At 40.9% G+C, this 20,399-nt stretch overlaps 1 protein-coding gene across 1 annotated transcript; it reads left to right on the forward strand.

Moving 5' to 3' along the window:
* Positions 1-403: 403 nt before the first annotated feature.
* Positions 404-15,528, forward strand: rffl (ring finger and FYVE-like domain containing E3 ubiquitin protein ligase). Its single transcript, XM_038693641.1, has 8 exons — positions 404-661; positions 2,945-3,126; positions 5,570-5,767; positions 5,860-6,162; positions 6,337-6,541; positions 8,765-8,788; positions 9,374-9,567; positions 12,034-15,528. Exons 2-7 carry the CDS (start codon positions 2,947-2,949, stop codon positions 9,559-9,561), a joined length of 1,098 nt encoding a protein of 365 aa, XP_038549569.1. The 5' UTR covers positions 404-661; positions 2,945-2,946; the 3' UTR covers positions 9,562-9,567; positions 12,034-15,528.
* Positions 15,529-20,399: the final 4,871 nt, after the last annotated feature.

Raw genomic sequence — 20,399 nt, forward strand, 5'->3', positions numbered from 1 at the left:
AATTGCCCCTGGCGGCTATTCCGCCAGTGTATGAATGTGTGTGACTGGTGAATGCAGATCTACTGTAAAAGCGCTTTGGGTAGTCGAAAAGACTAGAAAGGCGCTATACAAGTACGGAGCATTTACATTAGTAAGGTACTATGAGCTGGTGCCTGACAGCTTTTGTCCCAGGGTCGCCCACCTGATTACATTTTTGCTTTTAGATGTTTTATAACAGAAAGTGTCTGAAACAACAGAAAGTGTCTGAAACAACTGTCTTTGTGTTCCATATGGATGGGAATTCAGTGAAAATAAACTATTTCCCTTTTTGCTGGAGGCCCCCTGGAATCGCCTCCCGGACCCCTGAGGGGCCCCGGACCCCACTTTGAGGGAATGCATCATGTCAGTGGGAAGTCCCCACTGGGATAGAGGAATAAACCCGAGTGTGTGTTTGAACTCTTCCTGGTTCAGCTGTTGTGTTGTCATTTCAGTCTCCACGTCGACTCTTTGGTGTTCTTCAGTTTCACCCTCAGGACTGACTGCGGACTCGTCATGCTGATAAACCTCCAGCCGCAGAGCTGAAAAACACAAGTTCGCGATGATGTGTTAGTGTTTTAAAACTACCAGCGACTCCTCGGATATTTAGCTAACTGCTAGCTGTAGCATCCCCTGTCGTTAACAGGTAAGACGGTTCATTATGTTGATAATCCTGCTGGTTAGTTGTCGGTTAAACTGTTAACTGGGTTAATTTAACTTGGTTGAACTTTTCTTGCTGTTGTCTTCTATGTTGGTTTGTGTTTGTTGAAATCTTTAGTTTCTTTAAACTTCAGACTAATTCACTTCACTAACTAGCCTAATGTTAGCCTAGCCTTTAGCCTGCTAGCAGCCCAGGGGTTTCCGGACTCCACACGCCAGACTCCGTTAACATTTTGTTGGATTTAAAAGAACCAGGCTCACCCGGTTAACAGACAATCCTCCTCCAACTTAACTCATGTGTTTTCATGTGTCATCTCGAGACACGTAGTCGTTCGTTCAACAAGTAACGTAAAATGGTACTTAATTAAATATAAACTTGATTATTGTTATAACGTTAGCTAAATTAGGTTTACTGGACATCTGTTTCTTATGGTAACTTTACTAACAAACAACGCTGGTCTGCCTGAAAGTAATACCTGATTATTTATTATGCAAGAGTCTTACGTCGTGAAACACAACGCCGGATTTATCAGAAAATCTTTGCACTACGAACAAGTATATTTTACCAGGTCGTTTACATGATAAATGTCTTGACTACTAGAAATGAATACAAACACGACGGTTTTCATTATGTAGTTTGGCAGTTTGTGCAAACGAAAGTGGTGGGAAAAGTATTTAGACTTTTTTTGTGGCAGTAACACAGTTTAAGTGTACAAATACTTTCAAGTAAAAGTTCTGCTCAGTAAAATACTGTTAAATATCTTAAGATAAAGTCCTGATGAAAGTTTCATTAGAGTTCCTCACCGTCGTGATCCAAACCTCCTTCCAACAGCTGCTCAGCCAAAAACACAACTTAATATTTTTTTAAGAATATTCATGATACATTTTTCCATTCGGCTGATATTACAACACAAAACACTTTCTGTATATGTGAACTTGATTATAGTTTAGATTTGTTTGCAGTAGTAAAAAACAACACTAGTTTGCTCTGCTCTACCATGCTTTTTTTTTTTACACCGGATTTATTAAATTACAGTTGTGCTTCTTGAAATATATATAACGCCGACTTTAGCAGAAGATGTCAGTTATATGTAAACGTATGTTTAACCTGGTAGTTTACCTTTATAAATTTCTGATGACGAGCCTGGAACACAAAAATGGCAGTTTTTACTATGTAGTTTGGCTTACACTTCTCTACGCAAACGAAAGAGAGTATTTTGACAAATTTCTTTGTGGCAGTAACACAGTTTAAGTGTACAAATACTTTTAAGTAAAAGTTAAACTCAGTAAAGTTCTTTCTTATATCTCCTGATGATAGTGTCATTAGAGTTCCTCACCGTCATGGGCCAAACCTCCTTTAACATATGGCTAAATTTAACGGAGCCTGGCTCAACAGCTGCTCATCTTAAAACACAACTTCATATTTTTAATGAATTGTCAAGAGCAACTTGTCCATTTGGCTGACATTTTAACACAAAACACTTTCTTTAACTATATGTAAACAACTTAATTGTAGTTAGATGTGTTTCCATTTGTAACGAACAGTACTAGTCTGCTCTTCCATGCATTTTTGTTTACACCGGATTTATTAAATCAGAGTTGTGCTACTTGAAATATATATAACGCCGACTTTAGCAGAAGATCTCAGTTATATATAAAAGTTTGTTTAACCTGGTAGTTTACATTATAAAAGTCTTATAACGAGGCAGGAACACAAAAACTATGTAGTTTGGCTAACAGTTGTCTATGCAAGAGAATGAGATGGAAAAAGTATTTTGACAAACATTTTTTGTGGCAGTAACACAGTTATAGTGTACAAATACTTTAAGTAAAAGTTCTCCTCAGTAAAATACTTTTAAATCTCTTCAGGTAAAGCCCTGATAGTTCCTCACCGTCGTGGGCCAAACCTCCTTTAACATATGGCTAAATTTAATGAAGCCTGGCTCACCGCTCAACAGCTGCACAGCCTAAAACACAACTTAAATTTTTGTACGAATTATCAAGAGCCACTTGTCCATTCGGCTAACCCTCAACACACACAACACTTTCTTAACTTTCTTAAACTATGTGTAAACTTTATTATAGTTTAGATTAGTGTGCTCTTTCACAAAGGTTTTATACTGGATTTATTAAATGAGAGTTGTGATTCTTGAACTATATATAACGCCGACTTCACCAGAACATCTCAGTATTATGTAAAAGGCTGTTTAACCAGGTAGTTTACATTAAGAATGTCTAATGACAGTGTGTATTTCTGTGTATTTCTCAGGTATGTTTGCATCCTGCTGTAACTGGTTGTGTATGGACTCAGCTGATGTTGAACCGGCAGGTGGAGGTGAGCGACGTCCTCAGTCCTACACCAACTCGGCCTTCAGCAGTCAGCCGTCTCCTCTTGCACCTGAACACACCTGTAAGGCCTGCGGGGGGCGATTCGACACGCCTACCAAGAAGGTAACCCTAACTTATATATGTGTGTGTTAATAAATTAATATGATTTTTTTCAACCACAACGTAGCTCCGCCCTAAAGCCTCCCCTGCTTCCTGGTCTCTGTTCCTCTAAATGGGACCATAATTTACTAAATGAACATCACGCTGTGTTGAAGAAGACTTGAAACTAGAGACTGAGACCAGAAACTCATCAGGAAAGTGTTTACTGAGGGAATAAATCAGCTGACAAGTAGAAACAGTTTCTCACAGACTTCTATACAATCACACTTCTTTTAATGGAGTCGCCCCCTGCTGGCTGTTAGAGAGAATGCAGGTTTCAGGTGCTTCCGCATCGGCTTCACATTGTAGACCGGAAGCTTCCCGCTTGGTTTAAGGTGCTTCAGCGTTCAGCTTCACTTCCTGTGCTGGTCACATCATCACAGCGTGATGGCAGATCCTTTTTTTGTGTTTTCTTTTGTGTTTTCTTTGTTCTGGAGTTTCCCCGTCGTCTTTCTGAATTCTGGGTAATTCCTAAATCTTCTGAAATGTGTTTTAAAAAAGGATCTTGAGAAAGTCATGGTAAGCAGTGAAAATGTTTTCCTCATAAACAACATAAACAACAATCTGGCACTCCCAACAACAATGTTTGGCCCCCTCGTTTATACTCTTATTAAAATTTGTAAAAGTTTTAATGTAATCTGGTGTAGACACCAGTGTAAACGCTCATGTAAATCCTGAACAGTCTGTCTCCTTCCCCCTCAGTTTTAACAGCTCCTGATGCTGAAGTAAGTCCAATTTCTAGATCAGTAATCATCAGTCCACTTCAATTAAGGTTTTCAAAGTGGGAGGGGGGGCTCCAAACTGTCTCCGGGAATGGAAGGGATTTTTTTTTTTTTACATAAGTTATCACTTTAAAGGGCTCCAGAGTAACTTTGGTTGCGCTGGTGCGCCTATATTGTTCATTATGGTGCTCACCTGTAGCCATTCACAGGTGCTGGTTCTCATACAACATGATCAGGATCCTACTAGCATCCAGGAACAGAGCGAAACTAAGCAAATAAACTGAGGCTCCAGCCACACTCAGACTTTCTGCTACGTTTCTGCTTCCTGTTAGAGAAAAACGGCAAATCTGAACACCTAAAACAGAGAAGTTAGAAAACACTGCTTTTGGTTTTAGACTCCGGCGCAGTGTGTTAATCCGCTTTTCGACCAAATCCGGGACTTTTAAGTTCCCAGATCTCTTTTTAAGGAACTAAAAGGTTCCTTTCAGCCTCTCTGGTAGCTGCTGTAATTATTACAAGATGCCGCAGGAACAGCGTTTGACCAGATCTTAGAAAAATACAGCCAGAAAAAGCTGGAAAACGACTCTTTCTGCATCAGAGTCAATGGAGCGCAGCCATGAAAGTGTGGAACCTCAGTTAGAGGGAGTCCTATACTGCGCTGTGATTGGCCAGCTGTGTATTCGAGGCGTGGCTTAGCGAAGGGTCAGTTATCATCCAAGTGTTCTTATTGTATGTGTAATATGATTAAGATGTAAAGGTACAACTGCACTATAACTCACTATATTATCATGCACCTTAGAGTCTTTGCTGTGAACAGGGTGATTTAGAAATTTTGTGACGTGAATTTCAGGGAATTTCCAATTTTTGTTCCTGTAAATTTCACACTTTCGTCTAGGTTTTATTTCTCGGTTTATTAACCCTGACCCCGTATTTTTTGGACATGTAAAATGGTGAGTTTAAATATTTGAAAACACTCAGGAGAATTCAGTTACAGCCTACAGATGGGCTCCATCTCAGAAACTGTCCCATTAATCAATTAAGATCTCCTCCCTAAAATCCCAGCTCGGCTGCAGGGCTCGCTGTCTGAACGTAGACCTAATGCTGACGTGTTAATGAATAACTTCATTTCAGAGTGGTCCAAAATTCCACTACAGAGGTGAGAGAAACTTATTGTTGGTTACAGGAGGCGAATGATTTCATTTATTCTTTCCAAAGGCTGTGCCACCAAACATTAAGTTGAGTTTTTGTAATTGCGACGTTATGTGACAGCAGTGATGCCCGTATCTTTGTAATTCTCCCCGTTAAACGTAGCCGAATTAGCAGTTAGCAGCTCCTGTTAGCTTTGTACCTGTGTTCGGACAGACCGCTCTCCCTGGATCACCGGGATACTGCAGAAAACTTAAAACCGTGAATATTCTCAGGCAGGTTCTGCAGGAGCGTCTGTTTTCTGTGATCTCTCGGCTGATTTTGCCGGCGTGTCTTCGCGATGTTCTGACTCAAAGTGTTTACAGAAGCGTCATCAGCTGCCCGCGTCGGTGTGCAGCTCGACTCCAGTTACTAACGTCCTGTCGTTTTCACAACACCTGCATGCACCTGCCCCCCTTCACCTCACACAGCGTCTTTGCCTCACCTCTCTCCCCCACCTGTCTCCCTCTCTGCCCCCCCCCCACCTGTCTGTCCGTCAGCATGTGTGTGTGGACTGTAAGAAGAACTACTGCAGCCGCTGCTCCGCCCAGCTGGAGCCCCGCCCCCGCCTCTGTCACACCTGTCAGCGTTTCTACGGCAACCTGCTGCAGCGGGCGGAGCTGATGAAGCTGAAGGTGAAGGAGCTGCGGGACTACCTGCACCTGCACGAGGTCTCCACCCACCTGTGCAGAGAGAAGGTGCTTTGTTTATCTTACTACGTGTTGTCTCCTGACCTTTGACCCCTGAGGGCCCCGCCCCCCCAGTGACACCCGTGTTTCCTGTTCTGCAGGAGGAGCTGGTGGAGCTGGTCCTGGGTCAGCAGCCTTCACCATCCAGCGGCCCCGCCCCCGAGACCCCGACCACTGATCCCCCCTCTGTGACCTCTGAACCCCCTGACCCGACCCCTCACATCTTCACCTTGACTCCTGACCCCCCAACCCCTGCTATGACCCCGGACCCCCCAACCCCTGCTATGACCCCGGACCCCCCAACCCCGGCTATGACCCCTGACCCCCCTGCTGCACAACCTGAAGCCCCAGCCCCGCCCACAGAGACGTCCCCCGCCGAGCCTGACGTTCAGGACGAAGACCAGGTAAATCTAGAACAGGGGTCCTGGAAAACCTGGAAGTTATACTGCTATATATCTGCACAGTCATGGAACTGTCCTGGAAAAGTTTAAATGTTTCTCCAGCTCACGGTCCTGCTGTTAGAGAAGAAGTCAGGGTCTAAGTGTTTGGAGACTGATTCTTTTCCCTGTCTGGTTCAGAACTGGGACCCGGAGGACTTCCCGGTTATGGGTCGCAGGGCCTCGCTGTCGGACCTGAGCTGTCTGGACGACATCGAGGCGCTCAGCGTGCGACAGCTGAAGGAAATCCTCGCCAGGAACTTTGTCAACTACAAAGGCTGCTGTGAGAAGTGGGAGCTGATGGAGAGGGTGAGCCGGCTGTACCAGGACCAGCAGAACCTGCTGGGTGAGTACCAGGACCAGGTCCAGGGGGGGGTGAGCGGGCGACGTTTTCCAAGCTTTGCCTGACGGACGAGATTCGGGATGAGATTTTAACACTATTTGTAAGAAATCTTTAGTGCTGAATTCTATGAAATGTGACTGTGGCTCCTTTTCACCTCAATGAGAAATTATTAAATTTTAATTCCGTAATAACCTCCAGGGGCCGCATTACAGGAAGTTCCTGTCTGAAGTCCGAAGTTAAGACGGGAAGAGTCTCAGATGGGATTTTTCACACTTTGGTTTTACAGAAGCAAATCCTGACTAACTTTAGAAATCCTGTCTTATCTCCCTTCATCCCATCTCAGGTTAGGAAATCCTAAACAGTCGATCCAACATCGGTGATCAACTTTTATGTCTGTTACCTAGCAACCGAGCTAAACGGCTTTTAATCGCTGTGTTTTAATGAAACATACACACAACTGTCACTGAACTTCGAGTCAGGTGACTCAGAGGTTTTGGTAACCTCCGTTGAGAAATTTAAATTGACGTGACGCTTATCTGGGGAGATTAAAGAGAGAGAGGGGGGGGCGGCTAACACAGCGGGCGCAGTCACCGCAGCATCTCGCCGGGGTGAAGTTAGTTTAATATTCAACATTCGTCGTTTTTTTCGCGCCTGTTACCTTCAATAGCTCCGTGTCGAAATCTCCATTTCTCCCTGGATATATTTGAAAGCTAATTCAGGCAGAAGTTTCACAGTTGTGGTCGTTGATGCTGTCAAAAAGAAAATCAGTCCATTTAGAAGTCATACGAAGAGAAAGCAGCTGTTTTGTCCCGGCGGTGGCTCCTCCTCCCTCACTGACCCCGGCAGAAACCCCAACTCTGCTCGGGAAAGTTAATAATAAAGGCAGCGGGCTGACGTCAGCATGTTTTTCATGTATGTCTTGAATTTAACGATCTCCTCCAATCAAACGGCTGCATCAGGATCCTTTTGTTCCATCAAGCCTTCACACTATGTTTTATAATGAGACGTTATCCAGCTAAAGTTAGGAAAGGATCACTGACTCAGGAACTGTTAATCTGTAACGGCCTAAATCAGTTCCTAACCCTCATTACCGTGGTTACCAGTTAGGATAGGATCCTGCTGGTTAGGAAGTTTCTCCTGTGTTTCAGCAGATTTTCTGCTCATGTTCAAAACTTTCTGCACATTCAGAATCTCTCCCACAGATCTGGGTTCTCTGACGCGTCCAGACTAACGTGGTCATTTACTGAGAAGTCTAGCTGCCCTTTACTCTGCGCTGCATTACGTTATTGATCCGCTGATGTTGCTTGTGAAACCTAAAGTAACACTTGTGATCAGGCAGAAATCTCAGCACAGATCCACACAGGTTAACTTCAGCAGCTCATAAAGTGCAGCTCACAGTCCCAAACAGAGCAGGCTGCGCTTCAGTTTTCAAAACTCTACCGGCTACGTTCCCACTCGTCACAGCTGTCTGCACTCACAGCGCCGATCAGCTGGGCTTGACAGCGTGTGAAATACGAGATCTCGTCACACCCCTAGTGATGGTTCTTTGTGTTCATAGGGTCTCATTTATAAACGCCACTTTCAAAGCAAACTTTGAGATCTATAAAAAAAAAAAAATTGTCCTTCACGAAAACTCGCAGCCATGCGTACCAACATAAACTGGAGAAAAGAGAAACGGCGACTCACATGGCAGAAACGGTTTGAAAAATAAATCTGAATATTAAAGGCCAATAAAACTTAATATAATTTAGTATTATATGCAAAACAGATGAAAGTTTCCCTGAAGTGAGCAAGAAGAAACTAACTAACTAATATCTGGTTTTGCTCAAATATGTTGTAATTTGGAATCATATTAATTAATTCTTTCATGCAGTGCAATTTATTCTTACTAATAAGGTGAACAGGAGGACAAACTGAGTTTAAATTGATGCTGTTTTTGTTGCATCAGTCGATCGAGCCAAACGTGTGGAAGCGTTTTTCAGCGTTCCACATGTCTCATAAAGAAGGTGTCTGTGTTAGTGGGTTTTTAAAACTATTTCTAGTAGCTTATTTCATCTGATTAATGCATTTAACTTTAAAATTTACTAATGAGTGGGAATCATAATGTTTTTGTTTAACGTCATTAATCAGCTTTTTATCACCTGCTCCTCTCTGCAGCAGTTTTCCTTCAGGAGATGGTGTCAGTTCATTAAAATAACAAAAAGCTTTTGTTGTTTTTTCTTTCAGCTGCCAACGCTCTGAACGCTTCAGGTGAGTTTTCTGTGAATCGTCCGAATTTAGCAGAACATCTCGCTGCATAAGATCCTCTTCATGTCTTCATATCAGATAAGAAAACTGAACAACAGAAAAACAGTTTAGAATAATGAGTTCAGGATTTTTGACTTTATTTTATCCCTTTTATTTCATTCTATTTTACTAATTTTATATTTATCTTAAACGTGTATTTTAGTCTTTTCAATGTTTCCATGCTTTTATCTTGTATTGTTTCTGTATTATTGTCTTTACACTTGTTAAAGCACTTTGTAACTTGTTTTTGAAAAGTGCTCTACAAATAAGTATTATTATTATTATTATTATTTCATTTTATTTCTGTGTGTTAATATTTAATCCATAGTGTTATAAAGCTGAAACCAGTGACTGATAAATCAATTAGTCGATCAACAGAAAATAATTATAACTGTTTTGATGATCAACGAATCTCAGTTTGAAGTATTTTCTGACTTTATTAAGACCAAACAATTATTTGAATAATCAAAGAAATAATCTTCAGATTAATCTATAATAAAAATAAGGATTGTCCCTGACAGTGCTTCGTACGTCTCTGTCTCCCTCCAGAGTCTGGCGACGGCGTTGGCGGCGGTCTTGATGAGAACCTCTGTAAGATCTGTATGGACTCTCCCATCGACTGCGTCCTGCTGGAGTGTGGTCACATGATCACCTGCACCAAGTGCGGCAAGAGGATGAGCGAGTGCCCCGTCTGCCGCCAGTACGTCGTCCGAGCCGTTCACGTCTTCCGGTCCTGAGCGCAGGTAAACTAAAGAGACCTGTTATACTTTTCCACATTTTATGACTTATCGACAATGTTATAATGTTGGATGTTCATGTTAAACGTGGCCAAAGCTTCAAATAATGAGGTTAAAATATTCAAATTAGCTTTATTGGCATGAATGTATAGCAACAATATTGCCAAACCTACATATAAAGTGCATAAGTACAATTAATTTCATACATTTCATTAGATAGGGAAATAAAACGGCAAAAGGTGTGTGTGTGTGTGTGTGTGTGTGTGTGTGTGTGTGTGTGTGTGTGTGTGTGTTAATACAAAATAAAGTAACAATAAAAAATATATAAAATATAAAAATTCTGTAAAATAAAATAAATAAATAAAACTGTGTGTTATTATAATATAATAATTAAATATTATAATATAAAATTAATAATATATAAAATAATTAAAATAAATGGATAAAACCGTAAAAGTTTGTGTATATTAATAGACAAATCTTTTATTTTTATTTAGTTCATTTAAAAAAACAATATGTGTATAGATATAGAGAGAGATAGAGAGAGATAGCAACTGCCCAGCAACGGCTCAGTCTGCCTGTTCCGCCCAGCAACAACAGCAGCCTGGTAACATGCTTCAGGTCTTGGCCAATCAGAAGACAGTGGGCTTTGAGAGGGGGGGCCTTAAAGAGACAGGAGCATCTACAGCTTGTTTCAGAGAGAGGCTGAAATGAAGGCCTACATGCAGGCGTCACAGAGCTACAATACAGGACTAGAAAGCAGAATAATAGGTCTCCTTTAACCTTCTCTGTTGTTTTTGTTCAAATTAACGCTGCTTCTAAATCCCTGTTTAAACAAACTACTTCTGGTTCCAATTCAGCAAAAATCGTCAAAAAATATTTTTCGTTGACACAGTTTAAGGGTAAGTTTGGTATTTTTCAACATGGACCATATTTCCCCATGTGTTTGTTTTTATCAGACTAATCTGTACAACATATTTGGTCCAGTACTGAGCGAGCGCACCGGAGTCTGCAGCAGTGAAACCGGGCTTCAGCATAATCCTTCCGTCAAACTGTGTCCACTGAAGTGTTTGTTTTTGCGGGTGACAAGCTCAGATTGTTAATTCAAGTCTCTGATAACATTAGGCAAGGCAAGTTTAATTGTATAGCACATCTCAACAACAAGGTAATTCAAAGTGCTTTACATAAAACATAAAAGCAACAGGGAAATATAAAAAAAAAAAAAGTTTAAAAGCAACATAGGGAAATTGAAAAAATACACATTAAAAAATAATAAAAGTTACAGTGCAGTGTACAATCAGGGTTAAAAGAGTTAAATGGAAAATAAAAACAGGCTGAGCGGTTGAGCAAATATATGGAAAGGATCCCTACAGAGAGAGACCTTTTTTTAAAAGAGTAAAATCCTTTTTGTTTAACTATATTGCTCTCGTCAAAGCCACCAGACTCCATTAATAAAAACAGTCATTTTACCTCTTATTTATGTACCTTAATTTTTAACTGCCACGGCCGGTTAGTTTGTTTGTCTTATTGTTTGACTTTGGTGTATTTACACTTTTAAAACAACCAAGTCACACAACAACACAAACAAACAGAGTGAGGCAGCAACTCCTGTGTTCTGTGAGGTAAAATTACTGTTTTTCATCAATGTAGTCTGGTGGCCATGATGAGAGAAATATAGCAAAAAAGGATGTTTCTCTTTAAAAAAAATAAAATAAAAAGGTCTCTCTCTGCAGGGATCCTTTCCATAATGTTGTCAGACACCAATAACAATCTGAGCCTGTCAGCGGCAAAAACAAGCTCTTTGGTGCAAGGATTACTCTGCAGAGCTGTTTGACTGCTGCCGACTGTCGCATAGACACAAACACATGGGAAAAGGTTGAAAAATACAGATGTTACCCTTTAACACGGCTTCTGATCCCAAACAAACCCAAGCTGCTTTCAGCTTTCGTATTACTTTATTTGAAAGTACAGTTAAAGTCTAATTTTTTTATTGTGCGGGGGGAAAAACTAATGTTTTCAGTTTTTGATGACGAGAGTCACGCTGTCCTTTGTTGTCGGGGGGAAAAAAGGTTCCAGCTGATCGTTTTGCTTTATTCCCCATTAAGCTTATAAACTCTGTCTCCGTCTCTGTTTTTATATTTTATCAGTTTATATATTTATATAAATACAAATCCTCTCTCCCTGTAACACGTCTGCACAGCACAAACCTGGAGAAATGCACATGTAAATATCTGCCACGTTGTTCTTTCCCTACACATAGTTCTATTCTTTCATAACGTGCGTCTGTTTATTCCATCTTTATATATTTTTACATTCACTTATGTCAACTGTATGTTTGTCTGCATGTAGAGCCTTCTTACCAAAGCAAATTCCTTGTACTTGTAAAATACTACTTGGCAATAAAACTGGTTCTGATTCTTATTGTGTTCAAACTCCCAAAGTCTCACACTGTTGTCTTGTTCTTCTCTGCAGGATGGACCGACTCCAAAGCAATAACCTGCAAATAAGCGCTCCTGAGGGGCCGGGAAATGTTTTTTATTTTGCTAACTCTATTTTTCTAGTGTAAATAAGATGTGCAGTATGACGTATGAAGAATGTAAGACGCCTTCAGGCTGCAGAGCTGCTGTTTGAACACAAAACACTGAATGTGCAGATGGACTCTGGGAGGTGGCTCATGTCTCTACACTTTGAACTTTAACCTTTAAAGTCATCGCACAAGAAACCCTCCGTGCCTTCGCCACCTCCGTCGGTCGGTAATAACAGCGAAGCGGGTCTGTAATAACGGCACGATCCAGCTGTGAGTCCGGAAGATTTTGGGAAAGTTTTGGCGCAAATCAACCAAAGAAAACGCGGCTCTACCTCGGCTGGTGAGCCTTTAACGTTCACAGACTGTTTTCAGTGCAGCCTTTACTCTGTTTACAGCCTGCAGTGGGTTTAGGATCAACCAAATGAAGTTAACACCTGTGATATCATGGACATGTGCAGTTATTGACATCCCACAATGCAACACTCACATAAGAGAGTTCCCACTCTGAAATCGGCCTTATCTTACTGTTTACTCTTCAATTTCTGTGCAACAAACATGTTCATTAAACTGCCTTCCGGATCAGATTATCAGCAGGAAAATAACCTCTGATCCCCACCCAACAATGCACACTGAGCCCCGCCCCCAGCCTCAGGTGACTGGTGCTGCACCTGTCGCTCAGACGTGCAGGTGAGCGTCCTGTTAGCGCTGCTGTTACACTCCTGAACTGAAAAGCAGAGCAGCTATAAATCCATTAAAAACTGTAAATGACCGGATGAAGAACCAGATCAGAGTGTTTTAGCTCCTAAACTCCCGTATACATTATATTTGTTATTACAGTAAATTTTGTTGTTGCATACTTTACATTTCCAAACCTAAGGTGTTCATTTTCCTGTAGGGATCTGGTCCCAACGTTGGACTCGAGAGATAAACCTATCCAGTTTATACTTTTAAAAAAAAGCCTGAAAATGAATCTTTTGTCATAACAAAGGTCGTCAACAATTTTATTTGTTTTGGTGACACAATTAAAGGGCTAAAGTTAAGTATTGTTCAACCTGGACCCCATTTGCCCATGTTTTTGTGTCAATGTGAGTAATTGGCACATTTATTAAAACCCATCAAAGTTCGTCCACTACAGAACTTGTTCTCTTGCCGCTGGCAGGCTCAGATTGTTGTTACAAGTGTCTGACAACATTATGGAAAGGATCCCTACAGAGAGAGACTTTTTTAGAAAAAAGTAATATCCTTTTTGTTTAACCACAAACGGTCGCTAAATCGCTCTCGTCAAAGCCACCAGACTACATTGGAAAAACCCCCCCAGTAATTTTACCTCTCTGGTCTACAGCTAGCTGCCTTGGTCGGTTAGTTTGTGTGTTATTGTGTGACTTTGGTGTATTAACAGGTTAAAAACACAATAGAGTGCCTAAGCCCCTCCCCTTCCACCATGGACCACCATGGGACCTTACTTCGGGAAAAAAATGTACGGTAGTCAACGGCAAGAGGCAACAAATTTTTTGATCCTGTTTGAATTGTGCTCTGAATTACACACAAGATGATGGTCAATTTAAAATGTACATTTGAAAGTGAAGAAAGTCGCAGTTTGATATAAAACTGTTGAAGCATCAGACTGAAAATACATAATAACAAAGACCACAAACCCAAACGTCGTGTATGTGGCGTCATAACTTTGTGTTTCAGTGACCGAGAATCGTTGGATTAAACACATCAGGTGAGATTTATTTCTGCGTGGAACATGGCTAAGTTATCTAGCTAGCAGCAACCAAGCAATGAACGTTAGCTTAGCATTACCAAGCCAAAATGTTGGTGACGTATATTGTGCGAGACGAGAGATATAGTTCATTGAACAGTTTTCACACAAAACTACATGTAACTTTACTGATTTATGTCAAACTACAACTTTCTTGGTGGACAAAATTATCTTTTAAGTTGACAAACATCGTGTGTAACTCAAGTTCAAACAGGATCAAAAAATAAGTTGTCTCTTGCCGTTGACTACCGTACATATTTTTTTCGAAATAAGATCCCATGGGCCGGAAGCGGAAGAGAGTGACTTAGTCTCTCTGTAACATTTTTATCAATGGAGTCTGATGGCTTTGACGATAGCAATATAGCGACTGTTTCTGTTTGAACAAAAAGGATCTTCTCTCTCTGTAGGGATCCTTTCTATAATGTTGTCAGACACTTGTGTTTACAATCTGAGCCTGTCGGAGGGAAAAAGCAGCTGTACTTTGACGGGGCGCAGGGATTACGCTGCAGTACTGGACCAATTTAAAAAAATGTTCCAATTAGCCACATAGATACAAAAACATAGTATCCAGGTTGAATTACCCTTTAACACGACTGCTGATCTGAAACAGGGCTGCAGCGTAATCCTTGCTTCCTGGTAAGAACTCTAATTAAGTGCTAATGACAGTGTTGCATTAATACACTTAAAATTATTTTCAAAAAAATTTACCTCGAGTCTTTCATTCCAGCTTAGCAGATTAAAATAAGAATAAAATGTCTAATAATAAATTAACGATTAATATAGCTTTACCTGGTTTTAAATAGAACTATTCTTTCAATTCCTATTTGTCGTATTATTAGCACTATGGCCGCAGCTAACGGTTATTTATCGAAAAATTACACAATTATTTTGTCGATTAATTGCTTGGTCTACAAATGTCAGAAAACTGTCCTGAGTCCGAGACGTCGCCTTCAAACGTCCTTTTTTTTGTCCGACCAACAATTCAAAATCCAAACACATTCATTTTGTTACTGTAGAAGACACACTTTAATATTTGGAAGTGCAGCTTTAGCGGTTAATTGATTAGCAAAATAGTTGCATTAATTTTCTGTAGATCGATGAATCAACTAATTGGCGCAATATGACTTTTTTTTTTTTATCTGGAAATCACTTTGTAAAAAAAAAAAAGAAGGCATTTACAGTTTTAAATCCACGCCCACATATTAAAAAAAATACGCATTAAGACACATGGCGTCATAGTCAGCTGTTAGCTCCCCTACAGGAGCCAGCAGGGGGCAGCAGAGACAGGAAACTGTTCTGACCAAACGGCCCCACCAACCCTACACCGATATTTTTATGTTATGCTAAGCTAGGCTAACAGTTTCCCACTGCTCCCAGTCTTTGTGCTAAGCAAAGCTACCCATTGACCCAGGGCTGAAGCTTCTTGTGAGACAACGTTCTCTTTATTTTTCTGGGAATTTGAGGGATCTAGGATTAAAAATTTTTTTTGCTTTTAAAATGTCATTTTATTTTATATTCTGTGGTTAAGCATTGACAGTTTTGGGGCTGATTCCTGTGTTATTTAGACTCTCTTTGAAACTCTCTTTGGCCCTTCATGCTGGAAAATAACGTTCAGAGGTCCTGTGGTTGTGTTGAGTTTATAAGTGCTTATTAAAGTTGCAGAACAGGATCTTAATTCCTGGCCTGAACCCATCTCTGTACTGGACCTTCATCTTCTCCTGTGACTCTGGAAAAGACAGAGAACAAGAGGATTTCCTAAATGTTGAACTGTTCCTTTAAATCTACATCAGTTTTAGTAGAAACAGCAGAGGCCCCAGGACGCTTCCTTGAGAGACTCCATGTTAAGACTAACAACATGAACAGCAGACCGTTTCTGTGAACAGAAACTTCAGCATTTAAACTCTGAAGTTGACTTTGTGTCTTGTTATAACTCCGATTGCACTAATCTGTTGATGATGAAACATGTTGAACTTGTTTAGTTGATTTGTTTTGGAGAAGAAAAAAATTGTTCTAGAGAGATGATGCAGGAGATATTTTGTCCATTTGTTTTTCTTCAGGTTTTGTTCTTGAGAATTTAGTAAGGTTGATTTTTTTTCTTTTTTTTGTGATGTTTGTTGGGACTCTATTTTGGGATCACATCTGTCATCTGTAATGTTTGGCTTTCTTACGTACAGCGGGATCATGATAGCAAGATAACAGTGTTGCATTTAAGATAATTTAAGTATTTTTTAAACCTGGGCCCCGTTTCCACACATGTTGGTGTTGAAATGACTAGTAGGTAGAAAAAGTTTTAAATCTGTGCAGTAGATGCTTCAGCCGGCAGCTAAACCATCTGCAGCGGCTGCAGTTGTGCCCGTCAAAATGGCGTCCCCAAAAAGTGCTTCTTGTTTGTTGTTCTTCTTGTTTCAGACTGTTATACCAGGTTTCTGTCAACATCATGGAAAGGATCCCTACGAGGGCCTCCTGGTGACACCCTTTGTTTTTAACAGTTAAATCTGTTAAAGAGGTGATATTCTGCTCATTTTCACGTTCAGATCTTATTTAGGGGTTGTACCAGAAAAGTATCTTTCATCCATAAAGTTTTAACTGAGCTCTGTCTCTACATCACAGGAACAACTTTATGTCCACTGACTGCCTGGAGGGCAGCTAGTGTTTGGAAGGGAGAGGAGAGCTGTGTGCTGCAGCTCGCTGTTTCTGAGGGCGTGTCGGAGTAGCCGCTTGGCGAGCGTTATATGAGGCGCGTTTAGCTTTCATCCCTGTCACAGGGATGAAAGCTAAACGGCTGGACTACAAACGAGCGTTTTTCAGAGCAGAGTTTTCTGTGGGAGATGGGAACTCCCTTTGGGCTTTTTCACTTTGCAAACCTGTTACATGCACAGAAAAGGTATAAACTCAAGAAAGGAGAGGGAAAACGCCAAAAAGCAGAATACCACCTCTTTAAGTCTTGCTCAAGGACAGTTTTCGCTCTGAAATCTCGTGAGTGCCGAGTTGTTACAGGAAGATATTTCTGGGTTGGAATTACTGGAGGTTATAAAAAGTTTTGAAGTCTGTGCAGTAGAACTGAAGACTCGCTCTGAAATCAATGAGTTTAAGAGCGGAGTTAGTTGTGTACATGGTGGAACTGCTAGCAAGACTTTTTTTCCTAAATCATGGCTGAATTTATAGCTGATTTTAATAATGGAGAGGAGTCAGTTAAATTCGGTGACGGCCTGTATTTACTTGGAGCAGAGTATTCGGATGAAGAGCTTCTAGAAATTGGGTGTCTCTGAATACCAATCTCAGAAAGAAGCAGACAGTTTTGCAGGTTGCACGCTGAAGGGTACCTTTTGCATCAAGTAACGCTTTGTCAGCCTTTCTGAAAGCATCTGTATTGGTGGACAAAAAATTAGTAATTATGAACAGGCACATTTGTGGTAACCTTCTTTGGCTGACAAGACCGCTTTTGCGCATGTGCAGATAGAGACCGGCAAGCAGTACGGATTTTGCACCTACATATACGACTTGCTCAGTTTGACACAGAAAAGACCAAAGAGTTGACGAGTAGGAAGTCCGACATCGGGGTCGTTCCATTTGTCAATTCTGGTCTCAGAACTCCGAGTACAGATGGAACGCACCATTACAGTCTGAGGCTGTCTGTGGCGAAAAGAAGCACTTTTTGAGGACGCCATTTTAATGGGAGCAATCGCCTCAAAGGAATGCGTTGCAGATGGTTCAGCTGCCGGCTGAAGCATCTACTGCACGGATTCAAAACGTTTTCAACCTGCTAGTCATTTCAACACCAAAATATGTGAAAATAGTGCCCAGGTTTAAAAATACTAAAACTATCCATTAAGTTTCACTGGTGTCTCTGCAAGAACATAAGTGAATAATGTTATAATCACAGCACAGAGAGTTTTATGATCTTCCATTAGACAGAAACAAATTATCCGGTTCTCTTCAGGTATGTTCTTCAGCATTGTTAGCTGAGACCAACACAGCTGGAAGCTAACGTGCTAGCATTCAGCTCTGTTCTTTAGTCCAGTGGTTCCCAAGCTTTTAGGCTTGTTGAAATAAAGCTTATATAAAGAGGTTTTTAAATGTCTGAGTTGTGAGCGTTCCCACCTCACAACCTCTTAGATTGGGTCATTTGAATTATTGTTTCAGGTGAAACAATCTAATATTTCCAAGCATAAGGTTAAAGCTAAGGTAGGGTTATTTATAGATGCATTTTTTTGTTAAATTTGTTGAAATTCTTTTTACATTAAAGCAACAAAAAAAGCAGCAGGTTTTAGTTTTTCCTTCGGCCTGTCAGATTTAACTGGCGACCCACAGGAGGGGTCCTGACCCCCAGTTTGGGAACCACTGCTATAGTCTCAGTGAGAACCCTGGATTTTCAGTTTTTGCTTTGACTCTTCATTTTAATCTCAGTCCAGACGCGTTGTGATGTACTTCACTGGAATCTGTTTTAAAAAGAAATATTTTAGAAGAAGCTTTAGTTTTCTGAGTGAACTTTGATGAATCATTTTGTAATAAAACTGATTTTCGTTCAGTCGTGTGTCCAGTGTTTCCTTACCTTACTTTGACATGCCCCTACTTTCCTGCGTTGTGTGACAAAATATTGATTCACTTGCTCTGAAAGTAGCAACTGAGTAAGCTGTACTGTTTTTGGTGCCTAAACCTAACCAAAACCTGACCAAGTGGTTTTTGGTGCCTGAAGCTAACCAAGCGGTTTTGGTCCCTAAACCTAACTAAGAGGCTTTAGTGCCTAACCATAACCAAGCGGTTTTGATGCCTAAACCTAACCAAGTGGTTTTGGTCCCTAAACCTTACTAAGAGGCTTTAGTGCCTAACCTTAACCAAGCGGTTTTGATGCCTAAACCTAACGAAACTATTCCTACTTTCCTACGTTGAGTGACTAAATATTGATTCACTTGCTCTGAAAGTAGCAACTGAGTAAGCTGTACTGTTTTTGGTGCCTAAACCTAACCAAAACCTGACCAAGTGGTTTTTGGTGCCTGAAGCTAACCAAGTGGTTTTGGTCCCTAAACCTAACCAAGCGGTTTTGATGCCTAAACCTAACCAAGCGGTTTTGATGCCTAAACCTAACCAAGCGGTTTTGGTCCCTAAACCTAACTAAGAGGCTTTAGTGCCTAACCTTAACCAAGCGGTTTTGATGCCTAAACCTAACGAAACTATTCCTACTTTCCTACGTTGAGTGACTAAATATTGATTCACTTGCTCTGTAAGTAGTACCTGAGTAAGCTCTGCTGTTTTTGTTGCCTAAACCTAACCAAGTGGTTTTGGTCCCTAAACCTAACCAAGCGGTTTTGATGCCTAAACCTAACGAAACTATTCCTACTTTCCTACGTTGAGTGACTAAATATTGATTCACTTGCTCTGTAAGTAGTACCTGAGTAAGCTCTGCTGTTTTTGTTGCCTAAACCTAACCAAGTGGTTTTGGTCCCTAAACCTAACCAAGCGGTTTTGATGCCTAAACCTAACCAAGCGGTTTTGACGCCTAAACCTAACCAAGCGGTTTTGACGCCTAAATTTAACCAAGCGGTTTTGGTGCCTAAACCTAACCAAAACCTGACCAAGTGGTTTTTGGTGCCTGAAGCTGACCAAGTGGTTTTTGGTGCCTAAATTTAACCAAGCGGTTTTAGTGCCTAAACCTAACAAAGTGGTTTTGGTCCTTAAACCTAACCAAGCGGTTTTGATGCCTAAACCTAACCAAAACCTGACCAAGTGGTTTTTGGTGCCTGAAGCTGACCAAGTGGTTTTTGGTGCCTAAACCTAACCAAGCGGTTTTAGTGCCTAAACCTAACAAAGTGGTTTTGGTCCTTAAACCTAACCAAGCGGTTTTGATGCCTAAACCTAACCAAAACCTGACCAAGTGGTTTTTGGTGCCTGAAGCTGACCAAGTGGTTTTTGGTGCCTAAATTTAACCAAGTGGTTTTGATGCCTAAACCTAACCAAGCGGTTTTAGTGCCTAAACCTAACAAAGTGGTTTTGGTCCTTAAACCTAACCAAGCGGTTTTGATGCCTAAACCTAACCAAAACCTGACCAAGTGGTTTTTGGTGCCTGAAGCTGACCAAGTGGTTTTTGGTGCCTGAAGCTGACCAAGTGGTTTTTGGTGCCTGAAGCTAACCAAGCGGCTTTAGTGCCTAAACCTAACCAAGCGGTTTTGGTCCCTAAACTTAACCAAGCGGTTTTGATGCCTAAACCTAACCAAGCGGTTTTGATGCCTAAACCTAACCAAGCGGTTTTGATGCCTAAACCTAACCAAGCGGTTTTGATGCCTAAACCTAACTAAGAGACTTTAGTGCCTAACCTTAACCAAGCGGTTTTGATGCCTAAACCTAACAAAACTATTCCTACTTTCCTACGTTGAGTGACTAAATATTGATTCACTTGCTCTGTAAGTAGTACCCGAGTAAGCTCTGCTGTTTTTGTTGCCTAAACCTAACCAAGTGGTTTTGGTCCCTAAACCTAACCAAAACCTGACCAAGTGGTTTTTGGTGCCTGAAGCTGACCAAGTGGTTTTTGGTGCCTAAATTTAACCAAGT

The sequence above is a fragment of the Micropterus salmoides genome, unplaced genomic scaffold (assembly GCF_014851395.1).
Source record: "Micropterus salmoides isolate LMB-PRFRI ecotype aquatic unplaced genomic scaffold, ASM1485139v1 Ms_hic_scaffold_3, whole genome shotgun sequence".
Classification (NCBI taxonomy): domain Eukaryota; kingdom Metazoa; phylum Chordata; class Actinopteri; order Centrarchiformes; family Centrarchidae; genus Micropterus; species Micropterus salmoides.

What these genes read in the sequence shown, in the direction of transcription:
- rffl (XM_038693641.1), top strand. Translation starts at nt 2,947, where the DNA reads ATGTTTGCATCCTGCTGTAACTGGTTGTGTATGGACTCAGCTGATGTT. An exon ending in CCCACCTGTGCAGAGAGAAG is followed by an intron (nt 5,768 to 5,859) that starts GTGCTTTGTTTA and finishes CCTGTTCTGCAG; the next exon opens with GAGGAGCTGGTGGAGCTGGT. An exon ending in CAACGCTCTGAACGCTTCAG is followed by an intron (nt 8,789 to 9,373) that starts GTGAGTTTTCTG and finishes GTCTCCCTCCAG; the next exon opens with AGTCTGGCGACGGCGTTGGC.